We start from the raw sequence: 18,003 nt of genomic DNA, 5'->3' as shown, positions 1-18,003 counted from the left end.
ATATCTGAACATTGTTGGTGACCAGGTACATCCCTTCATTGCTACAGGGGGGTCCGACCCAGTACTAGATGGGTGTATCTGAATAACTGGCCACTGAGTGTATATGACTAGAGCATATCAGACCGTTTTCCATGGGTATGATATTTTAAATTATTTTTAGTTATTTAAATGTTCTAGTTACGTCGGTAACCAGTTTTTAATAATAGCAATAAGGCACCTTGGGGGTTTGTCGTGTATATGGCCAATATTCCCCAGCTAAGGGCTGTATCCAGGCACTCTGCGTTGTGTCGTGCTCAAGAACAGCCATTAGCTGTGGTATATTGGCCATATACCACACTTCCCCGGACCTTATTGCATAATGAGACCTCACCTTTGGTGGTCTTGGCCAGTCAGTCACGTTACACAACTACCAAAAGCCCGCCTTGCCAAGCGAATACACTGCCACCTGGTGATGCAAACCTTGCCGATGCAGGTGCCTCTCTGTCTGGGCTGAAGGGGCACCGGGCACCTGTCCTCCCCAGACACTGTAAATGTGGCACGGGATGGTCGTTTTGGGCCATGGGGGTGCCTGTGATTCTGCCTGGCTGGCTGGCCAACATTGACTTGGTTCTTCTCTAGGCTACAGTCAACTAGCCATGCCCAGCTCCAGCGAGAGGTGCCCGCGGGCTCTATTCCGCAGTGTTGGGTTAGCATCTATTATTTACATCTCATTAGCCTTGCAATCACTGAACATGCATAATGCCTGCTGTGGCGCTGTGCAGTGCTGCAAGGTTAATACCGTTAATGCAGACTCTGCAGTAGGATGCAGTAAGAGAGAAGGCTAGTATTCACTACTATGCAGCATTGGTGGTGCACCGCAGAAGGCTTTGATCTCTCTGCTACCCCCCCCCCCCCCCCCCTGCCCTGTCTCATCCTGGATGTGGCATTAAGACGAATCATTGGTCCAGTCTGATTTTAATCCATTTCTGTAGCTTCTATTTAATCTACAAAAAAATGGACAATTAGGCCTAGCTATGAGTATTCCCTTAGCCGCATTGGGGAGAGATCCACATGGTGGCCCTCTCTCTCTCTGTCAGTGATCAAGATGAATTGCCGCTGTACATATTTCTAGATGAATGGTCTTCCCCCTGCTACAGTCAGTAATATTTCTCTAATCTGTTTAAGCATCTCTTCCCTCTGCTCTGGGATCAATGTGTTTTACTGTTCCGCGGGAGATGTAGAACGGGTAGTTCATTCATCATGCCCTGCTGATAATCCTTAGCCCGGCATCCAAACGGTTTCCCCTGCCTTTCGCTGTTGTGTCACCACAATGGTGGGCGCAGCGTTCAGTCTGCTTTAACCGGGTTAGGTAATCCTAGTGCAGGGCCAGAGTGCTGCTGTAGGGCAGGCGGTGTACCCTGCTAGCAGTCTGTGGTCCTCCCCTCCCTCTCGCTCTTGCATAACCATCAGCTCTCACTAGCACGTTAGCTAATGCTACGCATGCAGCTGTGAGCACATTCTCAGATTGAGCATAAATTGTCTTTTAGAGTAACATATGGTGATTTGAGGGAACAAGGGGGAAGTTTGAGTGGCATATAATCCGCTCACATTCTAATCAATCATTTTCACTCTTAAGTTTCCTCAATGTTTTTTTTGTAATATATATTTTTTTAATATAAATGTTATCTTTATTTAACCAAGCAGGTCAGTAAAGAACAAAGTCTTATTTTCAATGATGGCCTAGGAACAGTGGGTTAACTGCCTTGTTCAGGGGCAGAACGACAGACGTAGTTGTGTTGTTGTGGATGGATGTCAGCGTTGTGAATGGAACTCATTTCATAAGCCTGTGGTTGCTCATGCGTTCAGTGAATGTCCTAACACGGATCATGCGTGTCGGCCTCACTTCTATTCCGGTGCTGACCTAGACTAACACATATTACGAAATGGAAATGATCAATTGCCGCGCTCCCAATTCTTGGCATTCTGTCTATTTATAACCAACATAGTTAGTACTCCTGGAATGTGTCGGCAGTCAGCTGGTATGTCTGATCACACAGGATTAATGCGTTGTTTACTGACCCAGGGTCCTCTACTCCTGCCCTATGAAACCTCTTAGACCCAGGTGTGTGTGTGTGTGTGTGTGTGTGTGTGTGTGTGTGTGTGTGTGTGTGTGTCAGCTGTCGAAGAGAACTTTGCTCAGGAGGCACATGTCCGTTTCCGTCGCACACTAGCATGACGATCTGGCATAAGGACCAAGTCGGATGGCCAAGCTTGAAATCCGTTTCCTGTTGTTGCCCCTCGGTGACCCTTGGTTTGAAACTTTGATTAAAACAGACTAAAATGTTTTGCAACAAATGACGCCAAACCTTTGCCGCTATGTGATCTCTCACTGCTGGGCAAGTGGGCTTTGGCTATTGTGAACTGCCACCATAGAGATCCATAGAGATGCTGTACATCTATTTCTCCTAGGCTACAATATTTCCTAGTTCAGCGACCTTGGTCTCACACAAGCAAAATGGGCCTAATCACTTACACAACGTCTCTATTGTCTGTCCCAGTGGTGGAAGCCCAGGGTCTCTCCTTGGCAGAACCCACTGTCCTGATCCCCCTGATTCTGAAGTAACACAGCCTCAAAGTACAGCTCTGAGGCACCTCCTTCCTACTATTTTTCACCCTGGGTCCACCGGTCTACTACGAAGGACCTCAATAGTCTCCAGCCAAGAGCCATTGTGGGTCACACAGTTTTTGGCCGTGATGAAGAATCCCCAATCCAATCCAGCCTGGGAACAAATAACAATTAAACAAGTTGAGGGGGAGAGGAGTGGGAAAACAGAAGGGGGGGAACAATTCTGCTTTGTTTCTGAGGCACAGCACATGGGTGACAGTCCAGACCAGTCAGGGCTGGATCGGGGGTAAAGCAGCCTGGGTAAAGAGAGGGTATAAATGGACAAGGCACATAACTGCTAGTTTTCCAGGCCCACGCCCTCTAGTCCAAACACAGTTTCTCACCTCACACCAGTCCACTGAGTCATGTTGTCGAAGAAGGATGACGACAGTGGAGGTGAACCCAGTAGGAAAAAGATAGGTTGGATGGATTAGGTTGGGACTGACGGGCTTCGGTAGATTAAATTCAATCTACATATGTGTACAGGCATTTATGGATCATTGCTGGTGACTATTTTTCCCCCCAGTTTTCAGCTTGTTCTGTATTTATTTGGTTGGCAGACGCAGACTTGTGTCCGAGCGCTGTGTGGTGGGTGCGTGAGGGAGGAGGAGAGAAATGCATGTTTGAGGACTGTGTATATACGTTTGGTCAGTACCGTGCATGGTTCTAATGCCAGTGTTAATATAATACCACTCGTGGACCCCAGGAAGAGTAGCTGGTGCTTCTGCAACAGCTAATGGGGATCCTAGTAAAATGCCAATACCACCAGCCACGCCTCTCCCTCTGAGTGAAGAGGAAGGAAGCCACGATGAGGGGAACCAAGTGGATACTTGAAAAACCCGACCTCCTATCATGAGTACGCAAGACCTTTGCCTCGCCCGTGACTCAGATCCATTTGGTTGGAGGTGTGAAATTCAGATTGCGCAACCATGACTCACTCCCACTCCCTTTCGGTAGTCACGCCGTAGCTTCCTGTACAGAGAGGTGGACGGACGCGTCCGGTACTCTGGACGTGCGTCAGACAGTCTCGTGGGCTTATTTCAGCGTGACTGGGTCGGTGTGTTGTGCGTCCACGCACTCATTCGACGGTTTGCGCTTTGTTTTTGCGCTCTGACGATAAGTGGAACGTTTACACACATTGACGTGTAGTCCAGGTGCTTGGGGAAATGAAACCGGATGAGATTTAAAGGAAGGTTTTCAATCTCAACTCTGTTTTCATCTGTGAAATCTCTCTGTGAGTGATTTGTCCAGACTGTGAAGCGTTACATAGTCGTTCAACAATGCCGCTCTACATCACTGAGATTTATTACGTTTTTCATCCGGTTTTATCATAATGTAATCTACGGCATCGCTTTCCGTTTAGTTTTTCCATTAAGTTGTGTCCGCGTTGCTCGTTTTATGACACCAGTAAGTAATCCATCAATATGACCAGCAGCAGGAGTAACATATTTCCTCCAAACCAAAGCTGCCTCCCTGGCTCTGGCCTGTTAGTAGAATGTAGGTCTAACATAATGTTACTGCAGATAAATTGGGATTTAACCCGTGGTTGTTCACTGTAAATGGAGTCTAGTGGTGCGCCGACTAGGCTCAATTCAGACCTTAGGGATGAACTGTTGTGTTAAATCAATCACTAGCCCCGAACCCCTAGACACTTGCCCCCACACCCCTTATAGATCTTACAGAACCTGATGTGGATAAATGGTGGAACCGCTACATAGCCTAGATTGCTACGGTTATCATGTTGCTTTAGGCTATACCCATCTGATACTTATTTGTAAGGTGTACAAGGGGCCAACAAGAAAGTCTATCAGGGAAGGAGTTGCTGGATTTTTTTTTTGTGTTTGACTGGGTGTTGGAGGTTGGGCGTTGGTGCTTGTGTGGGCGTTGTGGTCTCATTCCTCCCTCTGCCAGCAGATCCAGTTTGCGGACCAAAAACAAGAGTTCAACAAACGTCCCACCAAGATCGGCCGCCGCTCTCTGTCCCGATCCATCTCCCAGTCCTCCACAGACAGCTACGGCTCAGGTACTGAGAATACACGCGTGCGCCCACACACTCACACACACACACCTGACACGTGCACACACACCTGACACGCTCACGAGCCCCCCCCCCCCCCCCCCGACACACCCTGTGCCTGACTCTAATCACAGTCCAGGTACAGTATCCAGTATCACACAGTAAGAGTCTATTCCCAGATAGGTGGGGAGCAGGAATGTTCTCTGTAACGTATAACAGGATTAAGATGAGACGATACAGGCCCCAGAGAGCCGCTAGTGTTCTCTCCAGTTTCTAACACTGTGTTCCATTCAATAATAACTGCAGCCACACACACACCAATGTCCTTGTGAAAGTTTGAGATCAGTGTTTTTTTTGTTGTTTTCTGGCAGGCTGGCCAGTGTAAGCCGGGTTTTAAGGTTGGGGGTCCATAAAAGAGAGGGGGAGAGAGAAAGGTAGAGGCACTATACGTGTTGTCCTGGTCACCTGTTTATCCCACTCGTGGTTCCCAGGGCTCCCAGAGGCCCCTTTCAAGAGCGGGGGAGAGAAAAAGGGAAGGGGGAGGGAGAAGGAGAAGGAGAGAGGAGAGGTGACATTTTCCACTGAAGCGCTGGGAATGATTCTGTAGTAGGATGAGGGGCCTGTCAGTCCTGCGTGTCATAAAAAGGACGTGACCTTTGCTTTACAACCAGAGTTAATCTGGCAGGGTGGCGTTCAGTGTTGTAAACATGTTTGTCAGGAGTGAAGTGTGAAAGACGTAGTGTGAAATACTACGTCCCTGGCGTGACTGGCATCTCCTATGTGGCCTCTCATTCCTCCACTTGTGATGTCACTCACAGCCTACCTAGCTGTCCCTCATCTTTTTGAATGTCACGCACAGACACTCGCCGGCCGCTTCACCCAAATGCCTCAAGTCCACTCTCCCTCCTTTCGTCTTTGTCCTCTCACTGTACCTTATTGCATTCTGTCCCCCCCACTCTCAACCCTTTCTCCCCCACTGGCTACTCTCTTTCTCTCCCTCTCTTTCCTGATTCCCTGTACTGTGGCCCTCAGCTCTGTGGTTGCTGTAATTATTCTCACGGAAAGAGTCAGCAGTCCGAGTCCTGACTGTCCCCACTGACCGTTCTGTCTCTTTCTTTTCCTCTCTCTTTCTCTCTCTCTCTCCTGCTCAAGTGCTCTCTGTCCTGGGCCTTGAGCGCACACACACTGTGGGAAAGCTGTCACTCGTCTTAAGGAGTCCACATGCTTCCCACCTGAAACAGTTTGTAGATATATTATGACGTTTTTGGTCTTCGGCAATGTTTTTCTTTCGGTTGCCAACGTCAACGCCCCTTCGTCAGTGATTGGTCAACAGTAGGGATTCGTCAATGAAGTGTTGTCATTCAGCGAGATACACGACTCGTTTTCATGCACTTTTTATTCACTTGAGAAATATCGCATCCAATCTAAAGTTAGATGTCAAATTGCGCGACTAAAAAACGTCCAAATTAATGACCGATTTCTTGAATTGTTAGATTCATTCTGACAATTTAATCCTGGCTACGGCGTCTCAAGATGGGCACACGGTACCACTGTCGCTATTTTCTTGTTTTTCAAACCTGGGTCTTTTTAAGGGAGTTACGCGAGGCACGGACGTTCACTTCACCTAGCCGAGTTCTGCTAGGATCAAACCCAACCTAGTATGTAGATGCCCGAGCTCTTCTGGTTTATTCTGCCCTGGGGCTCAGTCCCTAGATATATTTTGTAATGTGAGCTATGCAGTTGTTTTCGGACATCAGAGTAGATTGTGGTCTAGTGTGTGGTCATGTCACGTGTTGTTGGTTTAATGTCTATATCCTGAGGGCATGTTGAATGTGCATTTTAATGTGTGTGTGTGTGTCCTGTCCTCTGACCCCTCTCTTCTGTCCTGCTCCTCTCTTTTAGCTGCGTCGTACACGGACAGCTCTGACGATGAGACCTCTCCTCGGGACAAGCAGCAGAAGAACTCCAAGGGCAACGGAGACTTCTGCATCAAGAACATCAAGCAGGCCGACTTCGGACGCAGGGAGATCGAGATCGCCGAGCAAGGTGGGCTAGGCATGATGTGTGGCAAGGTGGAAGATGTGTGCATACGAGTGTGAGGGAGGGAGAGAGAGGGATTCTCTGGTGTGATTGTGTGTGTGCCTTGCTGACAGGCCATCTCCCCTAGGGCTGTTTTCTTAGTGGCCGTATGTTCCCAGCCTGTGAGAGAAACAGCAGGGGGCCGCCTGCCTTTCCCACTAATACCCAATCAAGCACTGTGATGGGACACTCCATCCTCTGCTGAAACCCAACAGGACACACCACTGACCACTCAGCCCTACCTGTCTGTACTGCACCACTGACAACCCACAGTCTCCCGTGTCTGTACTGCACCACTGGCCACCCACGGCCCCACGTGTCTGTACTGCACAACTGACCACTCACCGTCCGATATGTCTGTGCCGCACCACTGACAGCTCACAGTCCTGCGTGTCTGTACTGCACCACTGACCACTCGGTCCCTCAGTGTCTGTACTGCACCACTGACCACTCAGTCCCCCAGTGTCTGTACTGCACCACTGACCACTCACAGTCTCCCGTGTCTGTACTGCACCACTGGCCACCCACGGCCCCACGTGTCTGTACTGCACAACTGACCACTCACCGTCTGATGTGTCTGTGCCGCACCACTGACAGCTCACAGTCCTGTGTGTCTGTACTGCACCACTGACCACTCAGTCCCCCAGTGTCTGTACTGCACCACTGACCACTCACAGTCCCCCAGTGTCTGTACTGCACAACTGACCACTCACAGTCCCCCGGTGTCTGTACTGCACAACTGACCACTCACAGTCCCCCAGTGTCTGTACTGCACAACTGACCACTCACCATCTGATGTGTCTGTGCCGCACCACTGACAGCTCACAGTCCTGCGTGTCTGTACTGCACCACTGACCACTCAGTCCCCCAGTGTCTGTACTGCACCACTGACCACTCACAGTCCCCCAGTGTCTGTACTGCACCACTGACCACTCACAGTCCCCCAGTGTCTGTACTGCACCACTGACCACTCACAGTCCCACGTGTCTGTAATGCACCACTGAAGCTGTAAAGTCTTAAAGTAACATTTCACTTGTTTGCAATGTATGCTGTTTAAATGTATGCTGTTTAAATGTATGCTGTTTAAATGTATGCTGTTTAAATGTATGCTGTTTAAATGTATGCTGTTTAAATGTATGCTGTTTAAATGTATGCTGTTTAAATGTATGCTGTTTAAATGTATGCTGTTTAAATGCGGTGCCAAACATTGGGATGATGAGTGCAATCTAGATGAGATAGTCGATGTATCAGCCGTGGGCACAGAAAATGACATGTTTGACTGTTTCAATCAGAGAGGACTTAATTTCATCCATGTGAACGCACGGAGCCTGCTGCCGGAATAAGAGGAATTAAAACTCCTTGCTTTTAACACACGGGCTGCAGTTGTTGCTGTGACTGAGACATGGGTCAATTGAGGACAATGAGGTTGAGCTACCAGGTTATAGCGTTCATAGAATAATCCGAAATGGTGGCGGCGTGTGTGTTTTTACTAGGAATGATGTGCGTTTTAACCCTCGTTCAGATCTGAAAATGGGTGGTCTCGAGGTTGCATGGGTAGATAAACGCCTTCCTAAATGTCGTCCTGTACTTGTCGGTGTGCGCGATCGGCCTCCTAAGCGGAATCATTTCTAGGATTTACTTGAATCGAATTGCTGTGATCCCAATGTATTTGCTGATGGAGAATGTATTCTGCTTAGGCGATTTTTAATTCATGTGTAGTCATCACCCAAGATAAGTACACCAGTAAATGCCCTGTGTAACTTACATCAGTTATTTGGACTGAAATTGTTGAGCCAACCCGGGTGTGTATTGACAGTAAATCAACTTTGGATTTGATTATTGTATCGGATCAAGAGAACGTTTGTCAGTCCGCGAGTCTTAAATATTGGTTTTAGTGTCCACGTGGTAACCTACTGTACCCGTAAGAAATCCAAAATGTTACTAGAGCCATGTAATACGTGAAGGGTACGTTCTTTGACACAATTCTCAAAATAATGATTTGTAGAGGTCCTTGGAATTTTGGATTGGTCTCGCGTACTAAACGGTGATGGATGTTGACCAAGCTTGGTGTTCCTTTAAAGATCTGTTATTGTCTGCGCTCGACTCTGGCTCCGACGAAACAAATTTGAATCAAACAGCGGTCAGGGAAATGGATGGACTTCCCAGATCTTAGACCTCGAAAGGAAATGGGTTCGTTACCTGGCCAGATTCAGAAGGACAAATCTACAACCAGATTATGACGGTTATATTAACTGTAGAAACCAGGCAGAATACAAAATGGATAAGGCCAAATCCCAACGTTATATAGACGCCGTTAATGACAACTTACATCAGCCTTGTAAACTGTGGGACATTTTAAAGGGCATTGGTTCAAAAACTCCCCATAAAATCCTGTAGTTTTGGCCTGGATATTGATGATGTTTTATGCTATGACCGGCAAAGGTTGCAAATTATTTAAACTTCTTTTCTTTTCTTTTTTCACAATAGCCTCATCTCTGGTTAAGAAGTTACCCTATCTGCTCTGGACACTATGGCCAGTCTTTCATTAACAACTTTTACCATAGCAAAGCTATCACAAATGAACAATCTACTGTGCTTAATGAGCACAAACAAAGCAACTGGGCTGGATAACCTTCCTGCGAGATTCATAAAGGATAGTACTTGTCACTACTAAAATGATAACACATATTGTAATGCTTTCAATTAGTAGTGGTGCATTTCCTAAGGATCTCAAAACAGCCCGGGCGATTCCACTCCACAAGAAGAGCAGTAAAACAAATGTAGGAAACTACAGGCCCGTGTCAATCCTCAGCACCTCATCCAAAGTTGTTGAGAGATTAGTTTATAATCAACTAGAGGGATACCTTCTTGAGCACAAACTTCTTTATGAACTACAATCTGGCTTTAGAACAGCTCATTTCACTGATACTTGCCGTATCCACCTTTTTTGGCCACATTAAGAAGGAAAGTGAAAAGGGGAACTGTACAGGTATGGTCATGTTAGACTTGCAGAAAGCGTTTGACACTGTAGACCATGATATTCTCCTGATGAAACTGAAATGCACGGGTCTAAATGATGTAACAGTGAATTGGTTTAGGTCTTATCTGACCAACAGAACACAAGTATGTGATGTTCTGTCATAGGTCAAAGAAATATCCTGTGGAGTACCGCAGGGATCAATTTTAGGGCCTCTTATTTCTTATATATGTTAATGATATGCCAGATACAGTAAAGTGCAAACTCTTGCTTTATGCTGATGATTCAGACATACTGGTATCGGGGAAGTTTACATAGAGGAGACCCTGAGTAAGGAATTTAATTTTGTTAGAGATTGGTTGTCTGACAACAAATTGTCACTACATTTGGGAAAAACTGAATCGATTTTGTTTGGAACAAAACTGAGATTGCTTAGGGCTGACAAGATAACAGTGAACTGTGCAGGCAAGGAGATTGAATCTAAAACGGGTGTATCTTATCTTGGTGTGTCCCTAGCTCAATCCCTTTCTGGAGACCTCATTGATTCTAAAATGGCAAACGGATTTTTTTTTTTATACCGTAACACTAGATATTTTACCATTAAAGTTAAGAAAGTGCTTGTCTCAACCTTGATTCGGTGTCATTTTGATTATGCTATCAAAAAAGCTGAAAAAGAGAATGCAGGTTATGCAAAATAATGTTATCAGGTATAAGCTGAATGTCCCCTCTATGGGTACAGCAGTTCCAGGAGGTGGGCTTGTTGCCTTTAGAGTCCAGAGTGGACCAACTTAATCATATGTTTGACATCTTAAATGACCGTGCCCCAGGTTACAAGAAACACCACATTGATATATGGTCTATAACCAACACAGTCACAATACCAGAGCTAGTGACATGTCTTGTAAAATCCCAAGAGTAAACAGTACCGCAAGGAGCACGTTTTTCCATACAGGCATTTGTCTATGGGATAGCCTTCCCTTGGAGGTAAAAAATAGCTTTCAAAAGTAGGCAAAGTTTTTCATTTGGACACGGCTGTCTAAGTCAGGGAAACCTTACCAAAACTTGCCCCTTGTGCCCCCTACTGCTGGTCAGGTGTATTTATTTGAAGGATCGGTATGATTTGCAATTAATAGATTGTTTTAATGTGAAATGAATATGGTTGATTTTTAAGGTTAGGGAGAAGGGCAGTGAATAGTGCCGCTTTTTAGGATGTCATTATAAATGAATGTATTTATGGGGGTTTGTAATTTTTGCCTGGTCTTTTAATCATTGTGTTATTGTTTTTACCATCGAGGACCACTTTGGAAATAAGTGTTTTGAATTAATGCTTCCAAGTGGTATCCTCTGGGTCCACATTGTACATTTTGTTGTACATGTCTTTTGCCCAAAATAAATTAAATTCAATATACAGCTGATATCACACAGCCCTGGCTCGGTAGGCCTTATCACACATGGCTCGAGCTCTGAATGTCTAGGTGACAGACCATAGACAGCACAACAGAACCCAGAGGGGAAAGATTCCACCATCTGGGAGGGTTCCCAAAGAATGTTGGCCAGCTAACTTTCATTAAACATGCTTTAACCATTCTTTTTAATTGAAATGTTTTATTGACATTTTTATATCATTTTAAAGATTATACAGAGAAGGACGCCTTTTTGAAGTTTTGAAACAGGACCAATGGTTTTGTAATATTGTTGGCTCTGGAATAACCTGTCGGTTGCGTTGTCTCCTCCACACAGAGATGCCAGCCCTCATGGCCCTGAGGAAGAGAGCCCAGGGAGAGAAGCCGCTGGCTGGGGCCAAAGTAGTGGGCTGCACCCACATCACAGCTCAGACAGCCGTGAGTTACACACACACGCCACCATCCACCGCTCAGTCCACTGTGAGTCTGCCGCTTCTGCTCAGAAAACCGCGACTCGCAGCCATACTGAATGGCGCTCGTCTTAAGACAGCTTCATGCATCTTTTAGCCGCAGGACTTTGCTTTGAACACGAACGTCTCCGTTGGCTGTGTCCTTAACTGAGCGCGCGGTCTGGTCTGTGTGTGTGTGTCGCGCAGGTGTTGATGGAGACGCTGTCTGCCCTGGGGGCTCAGTGCCGGTGGGCTGCCTGTAACATCTACTCCACGCAGAATGAGGTGGCAGCTGCTCTGGCCGAGGGAGGTGAGTGTGAACAGGGCTGCTTCATTTGAGCGCCTGTGTCGTGTGGGATCTCGTTCTCTGTCTGCGACCGCTGACTCTCTCAGTGCCCATCGATTCAATGGTAGGATATTCATAAGACCATGCTGCATTGCTACAGTTCTCTTACTCTCCCCTCTTTCTCCGTTGCTCATCTTCTCGATTCTCTCTCAGGGTTCTCTGTGTTCGCGTGGAAGGGCGAGTCGGAGGATGACTTCTGGTGGTGCATCGATCGCTGCGTCAACCTGGAGGGCTGGCAGCCCAACATGGTACGTGTCTGTCTTGTCTCCCTCAATCACTCCCGTCTCTCAGTAACGGACTGGCACCCGGACTTTGTGACGGCGTAAACGGCGCCAGTCCTTTATCCCGATCAGTTAGAGACGCGCGTTGTGTGTCCCGCCCCAGATCCTGGATGACGGCGGAGACCTGACCCACTGGATCTATAAGAAATACCCCAACATGTTCAAGAAGATCAAGGGCATCGTGGAGGAGAGCGTCACTGGAGTACACCGGTGGGTGGATCACTGCTAACCACACTACTTCATTATTAGTTAACTCATCGTCTAGACTGAGAAAAACAGTATTTTGCCACTAAGCTTCCCCCTTAGTCAGGGGTTTGTTTTGAAGCAAGTGGTCCATCCTCTATGGCCATGTCTCCATCTAGTGGCTATAACGGGTAGTGTCAGGTTTTACTGGTTATGATGCCCCTCTCTTATTGCTGCTCTGTGTATAGGTTGTACCAGCTGTCCAAGGCGGGGAAGCTGTGTGTCCCGGCCATGAATGTCAACGACTCTGTGACCAAGCAGAAGTTTGACAACCTCTACTGCTGCAGGGAGTCCATCCTGGACGGGTAGGACAACTCCGGCATGCCTGTTCAAAGCAGAAAGACCGAGGAAGATTACGTCATTGTGGTCACATGTAATTGTCTTTGGGCGCTGACGGCCGGGAGTCTACGGATGACTTAAACATTTTGTCATGCTAACTTCCTGTGATTTTTTGTGTTTCTTCGCTTTCCCTCCAGTCTGAAGAGGACCACTGATGTAATGTTTGGGGGAAAACAGGTGGTTGTGTGTGGATATGGAGAGGTAAGAGTCTGTCTTACCTACTGTGTACTAGTGATGGGGGGGGGGTCGATAGTTGCATTTCGCTACATTATTTGTGGACAATATTATATTGATATTTGTATCGATAAAATAATAATGCAATAATGTTTTTTGCTACTGTAGGTAGCATTAGCTGTACCTGCACCAAAACTTTGCTATTTTTCCTCCTTCTTTTTTATTTATTTATTTTCCTTTAACTAGGCAAATCCGTTAAGAACAAATTCTTATTTTCAATGACGGCCTAGGAACAGAGGGTTAACTGCCTTGTTCAGGGGCAGAACGACAGATTTTTACCTTGTCAGCTCGGATTCGATCTTGCCACCTTTCGGTTACTAGTCCAACACTCTAACCACTAGGCTTCCTGCCGCTCCAACTGGCACTTATCATTTTTTAACTCAAATTTTACCAGGTAAGTTGACTGAGAACACATTTCTCATTTACAGCAACGACCTGGGGAAAAGTTACAGGGGAGGAGAGGGGATGAATGAGCCAATTGGGAGTTGGGGATGATTAGGTGGCCATGATGGTATGATGGCCGTATTGGGAATTTAGCCAGAACACCGGGGTTAACACCCCTGTTCCTACGATAAGTGCCATGGGGTCTTTAGTGACCACAGAGAGTCAGGACGCCCTTTTTACGTCCCATCCGAAAGACGGGACCCTACACAGGGAAATGTCCTCAATGCCTACTGGCCCTTCAAACCCATTTCCAGTAGCATCTGGTCACCCAACCAGGGACCCACCAGGACCAACCCTGTTTAGCTTCAGAGGCAAGCCAGCAGTGGGATGCTGCTGGCGATCTAAACACCTTATTATATCAAAATGGACCACCAGAGGAAAATATTTACCATCCAAGTCTATAGTAGAGCCTCCATCTGTCCTATGCCCATGTGTGTTTTTATTTGCGTATCCATAGGTGGGGAAGGGCTGCTGTGCTGCTCTCAAGGCCATGGGCTCCATCGTGTACGTCACAGAGATCGACCCCATCTGTGCCTTGCAGGCCTGGTGAGTTCAACCAATCAGAGCCTGGTACGTGAACTAATCGGCCAATGGCAGCAGGGTGAACAAGGAAGTAACACGTTTTTTCCCCCGTCCCTGTTCAGCATGGATGGCTTCAGACTGGTGAAGCTGAATGAAGTGATCAGACAAGTGGACATTGTCATCACTTGCACAGGTGAACAATTCTCCCTTGTCCCCTCAGTCAGCACTAGATGGCCACGTTAGAACATATAAGTGGCAATAGTGTCAAAACTAATAACCAAGCGTAAGTACATGAGCTTGTTGGAGTTTAAGTCAGGGTTAGGGTTTAGATTTCTTTAAGTCAAATTTGTGGTTAAAAAACCCTGTACTCCCATCCTTTCCAGCATGGGCATAGCAACAACCACCTTCTCCCTACGGCTTTACTGCTTTACTGCTTCAGCCTGCACCACTCTATTCATACACACACACACTCCCAGCAGCCTAGAGGGTGACTAGACAGTAGGGTATAGGCCAGCGGTCACCAACAGGTCGATCGCAGTCTCCAAGGCATTTCTAGTCGATCACCAGACATTTCTGTCAAAAAAAAACAACAATGATAAATCCTTGCGTACCTATTTTTTGTTTAGAGCTGTTGGTGCACTTGATTCAGCAGCCCTAGCGGCGGGAAGGCAAAAGTCTTCCCGTTCTGAACCGTTTCATGTGTCTGAAGGCAGAAGTTCGCCTAAACCGCAGGCCCATAGAGCAAATCAAGTTCACCTGTAGGCCTACCGCTGGCCAATCAGAGAGCTCAGATCAGTGTCTGCATTTTCCTCGAGCCACAGGCTGTAAAAAAAGAAAAAGAAAGAAAAAAAGAATCCTGGAATGCACAGGAAAGTTGATACTGTGAGATTTCTTAACTTATTGAAAACCATAACTAGAGAGAGACAACGAATACAGCAAAGAGCTGCTGTTTTTATGAGTACATGTTTGTTGTTATTCAGTACTGTCGACACTTTATTAAACACCTTTTATAAGCTATAAAATGAGCGTTCTCCCTACTCCCACTCGCGCTACAACCAGCACTGCAGCGGCAGTGAATGAGTATAGCGAAGTGTTTCCATACGCTTGTGTTATTAGCGGCTTCATTTTTTTTAGTATCGAGGAATATTCCACTTTCTCTGGTCATATGAGTAACAACATGAATTGGTGCGTGAGGCAGAAATAATGCAGTGCGACTTGAGTTTCGCCATCAGCTGGAAGACTGAACCCCCCCCCCCCCCCCCCCCCCCTTTTCAAATCAAATTTTGCACATGCGCCGAATACAACAGGTGTAGTAGACCTTACAGTTAAATGTTTCCTTACAAGCCCTCAAACAACAATGCCGTTTTAAGAAAATACCTGAAATATAAGTAGCAAATATTTTATGAGCAGCAGTAAAATAACAATAGCGAGGCTGTATACAGGGGGTACCGGTACAGAGTCAATGTGCGGGGGCACAGGTTAGTCGAGGTAATATGTACATGTAGATAGAGTTATTAAAGTGACTATCCATAGAAAGTAACAGAGTAGCAGCAGCGTAGAAGGGGGGGCGGGCAATGCAAATAGTCTGGGTAGCTATTTGATTAGCTGTTCAGGAGTCTTATGGCTTGGGGGTAGAAGCTGTTTAGAAGCCTCTTGTACCTAGACTTGGTGCTCCGGTATTGCTTGCCGTGTGGTAGCAGAGAGAACTGTCTATGACTAGGGTGGCTGGAGTCTTGGACAATTTTTAGGGCCTTCCTCTGACACCGCCTGGTATAGAGGTCCTGGATGGCAGGAAGCTTGGCCCCGGTGATGTACCGGGTCGCACGTACTACCCTCTGTAGTGCCTTGCGGTCGGAGGCCGAGCGGTTGCCATACCAGGCAGTGATGCAACCCGCCAGGATTCTCGGGAGGGAGGGAGAGAGGAGGGACGGTGAGAGGCAGCCTCACCGCTGCTCCTTCCCTCCCCTCAGACTTGACCATAAGATGCAGACCATCAGTTCAGTAAAAAAGCTAATTATTATGCTCACTCAGCTGTGTCTCACAAGTAATGCATCAAATGATCTATTACCATTGTGATCATTCCAGAGAAGAACAACATTGGCAGGGCAATTCAAGTGTAGCCAACATGCACTGATCATGTTATTGGGCCTATAGCCTACTGCACAGACTACAGAACTGTTTTTAATTGGTTAATGTTGCATAGGCTTACTTTTTTAAAGTCATGTTTAAAAATATATTTAAAACATAAAGTGATCTTGACTCAAAAAAATGTTGGTGACCACTGGTGTAGACATTACAGGAGTCATCTCAATCACGCCGACCTAGCAGCCATGTGCGTAGCCAGCCAGTCGGCGCTCCACGTTCAGATTCAATCAGAGTGAAGAGTTCATTGGGCCAGACTGCATTGCCTCCCTAGTCTATTAAGCGTAATGACAGGCTGCAGTCTCTCATCCACGTTCATTGAAGAAGGACATACGGCCGTAATCACTCGTGCGAATGTGTCCGCGTGCGCACACAGACCTGCACGTTCACGCACTCCGACTTAGAGGCACGCGATGCCATTCAGACACTTAGTCATACTGTAGGTCAATGTGGAGACTGGATGTGGAGCCCAATGGTGCGTTCTGACGCGATCGATTTTTTTTATCTAGTGCAGGAGATTTATTCCTAGCATCATTTGCGTAGCACATACAGCAACATAATTCCTTTTTGAAGTCGTTATAAACGTTATAATCGGCAGTAGTGAACATGATGATTGCGCGAGTGTAATATCGATGGCACGTTTTAATGACGTTCCCGCCACTTCAGGAAATAAGAACGTGGTGGTGAGAGAATACTTGGACCGTATGAAGAACGGCTGTATCGTCTGCAACATGGGACACTCAAACACCGAGATCGACGTGGTGAGTGAACTGTGTGTCTGTGTGTATTGGTGGGAGATGAAGGGGGGGGGGGGGGGGTTGTATGTACGTGTGTGGGTGTGTTATTGTGACAGTTATTGTGACAGCTTGACTGATCGTGTGGGCGGAAGACACTGCTGTCACCAATGCTTGTCACGTTATTGTCACTGTGGGGGAAGCTGTGATACGACAACGCCCCTGACCTGACGTTGGCGTAGTTATGGGTTGGCTCGCTGTGGCCTATGCCTGTCAGTTGTTATCACTGTTACTGTGACATCCTCAGGGTCATAGTGAAACTATTTTCATAGTGACTGTTGTCATCAGGGCCTGACATTAACTTTTTGGTCCACCCGCCACTGTGGCAGATTAAAAAATCTACCAGCCACTCAGATTTTTTACCAGACAAAATATTTATTTAACTTTTTTCCCCTTTTTTTTAACGGATGAGCATGCTTTGTAATGTTTCTAAAACAATACATGTATTACTAGTAATAAGTGAAGTGGTATGTTACTCAATGTTATTTCATTTTTTGTGACCTGAGTCTTAACCAAAATACTTAAGATGAGATAAAAATGTTATGCTGCCCCTTTAAGGGCAGGCGGTTACCGTGGCAACGAGGGCACTGAGCCACTGGAGTCGAGCAGCTGGACTCGTCAGTGACTGCCTGTGATATATAGAGAATCTGACTAGTAGCCGATGCCTTTGCTAGCAGCTGAAGCAAACTCAAACATTGAAAAACAACCTAGCTTGTGAACAAAACGATGTAAATAGCCATGAAACAAGGACAAAGTCTCACTTTAGAGTAAATTCGACCAACTTTGGCTTCCAGAGTGGCGCAGCGGTCTAAGGCAGTGCTTAAGGCGTCACTACAGACCTGGGTTCGATCCCAGGCTGTGTTGCAGCCGGCCGTGACTGGGAGACCCATGAGGCGGTGCACAATTGGCCAAGCGTCGTCTGGGTTAGGGAAGGGTTTGACCGACCGGGATTTCCTTTTCCCATCTCGCTCTAGCGACTCCTTGTGGCGGGCCGGGCGCCTTCAAGCTAACTTCGGTCGCCAGCTGGACGGTGTTTCCTCCGACACATTGGTGCAGCTTACTTCCTGATTTAAGCGAGCCGTGTCAACC

General features: G+C 46.8%; 1 protein-coding gene across 4 annotated transcripts in view; it reads left to right on the top strand.

The window, feature by feature from the left end:
- Nucleotides 1-18,003, top strand: part of LOC129865345 (putative adenosylhomocysteinase 3) — a 49,842-nt gene that overhangs the window by 20,181 nt on the left and 11,658 nt on the right. For 2 of the 4 annotated variants that reach the window (XM_055938055.1, XM_055938057.1), the window contains exons 2-12: nt 4,556-4,667; nt 6,564-6,707; nt 11,458-11,558; nt 11,777-11,879; nt 12,069-12,163; nt 12,300-12,406; nt 12,628-12,744; nt 12,916-12,979; nt 13,914-14,002; nt 14,101-14,171; nt 16,787-16,881. In XM_055938055.1, coding sequence (XP_055794030.1) covers nt 4,556-4,667; nt 6,564-6,707; nt 11,458-11,558; nt 11,777-11,879; nt 12,069-12,163; nt 12,300-12,406; nt 12,628-12,744; nt 12,916-12,979; nt 13,914-14,002; nt 14,101-14,171; nt 16,787-16,881 — 1,098 coding nt within the window. The remainder of the gene's footprint in view (nt 1-4,555; nt 4,668-6,563; nt 6,708-11,457; nt 11,559-11,776; nt 11,880-12,068; nt 12,164-12,299; nt 12,407-12,627; nt 12,745-12,915; nt 12,980-13,913; nt 14,003-14,100; nt 14,172-16,786; nt 16,882-18,003) is intronic. The other 2 variants (XM_055938056.1, XM_055938058.1) reach the window with 1 other exon arrangement.

Source organism: Salvelinus fontinalis, chromosome 11, assembly GCF_029448725.1.
Source record: "Salvelinus fontinalis isolate EN_2023a chromosome 11, ASM2944872v1, whole genome shotgun sequence".
NCBI lineage: Eukaryota > Metazoa > Chordata > Actinopteri > Salmoniformes > Salmonidae > Salvelinus > Salvelinus fontinalis.
This window is presented reverse-complemented; position numbering and strand designations above follow the sequence as displayed.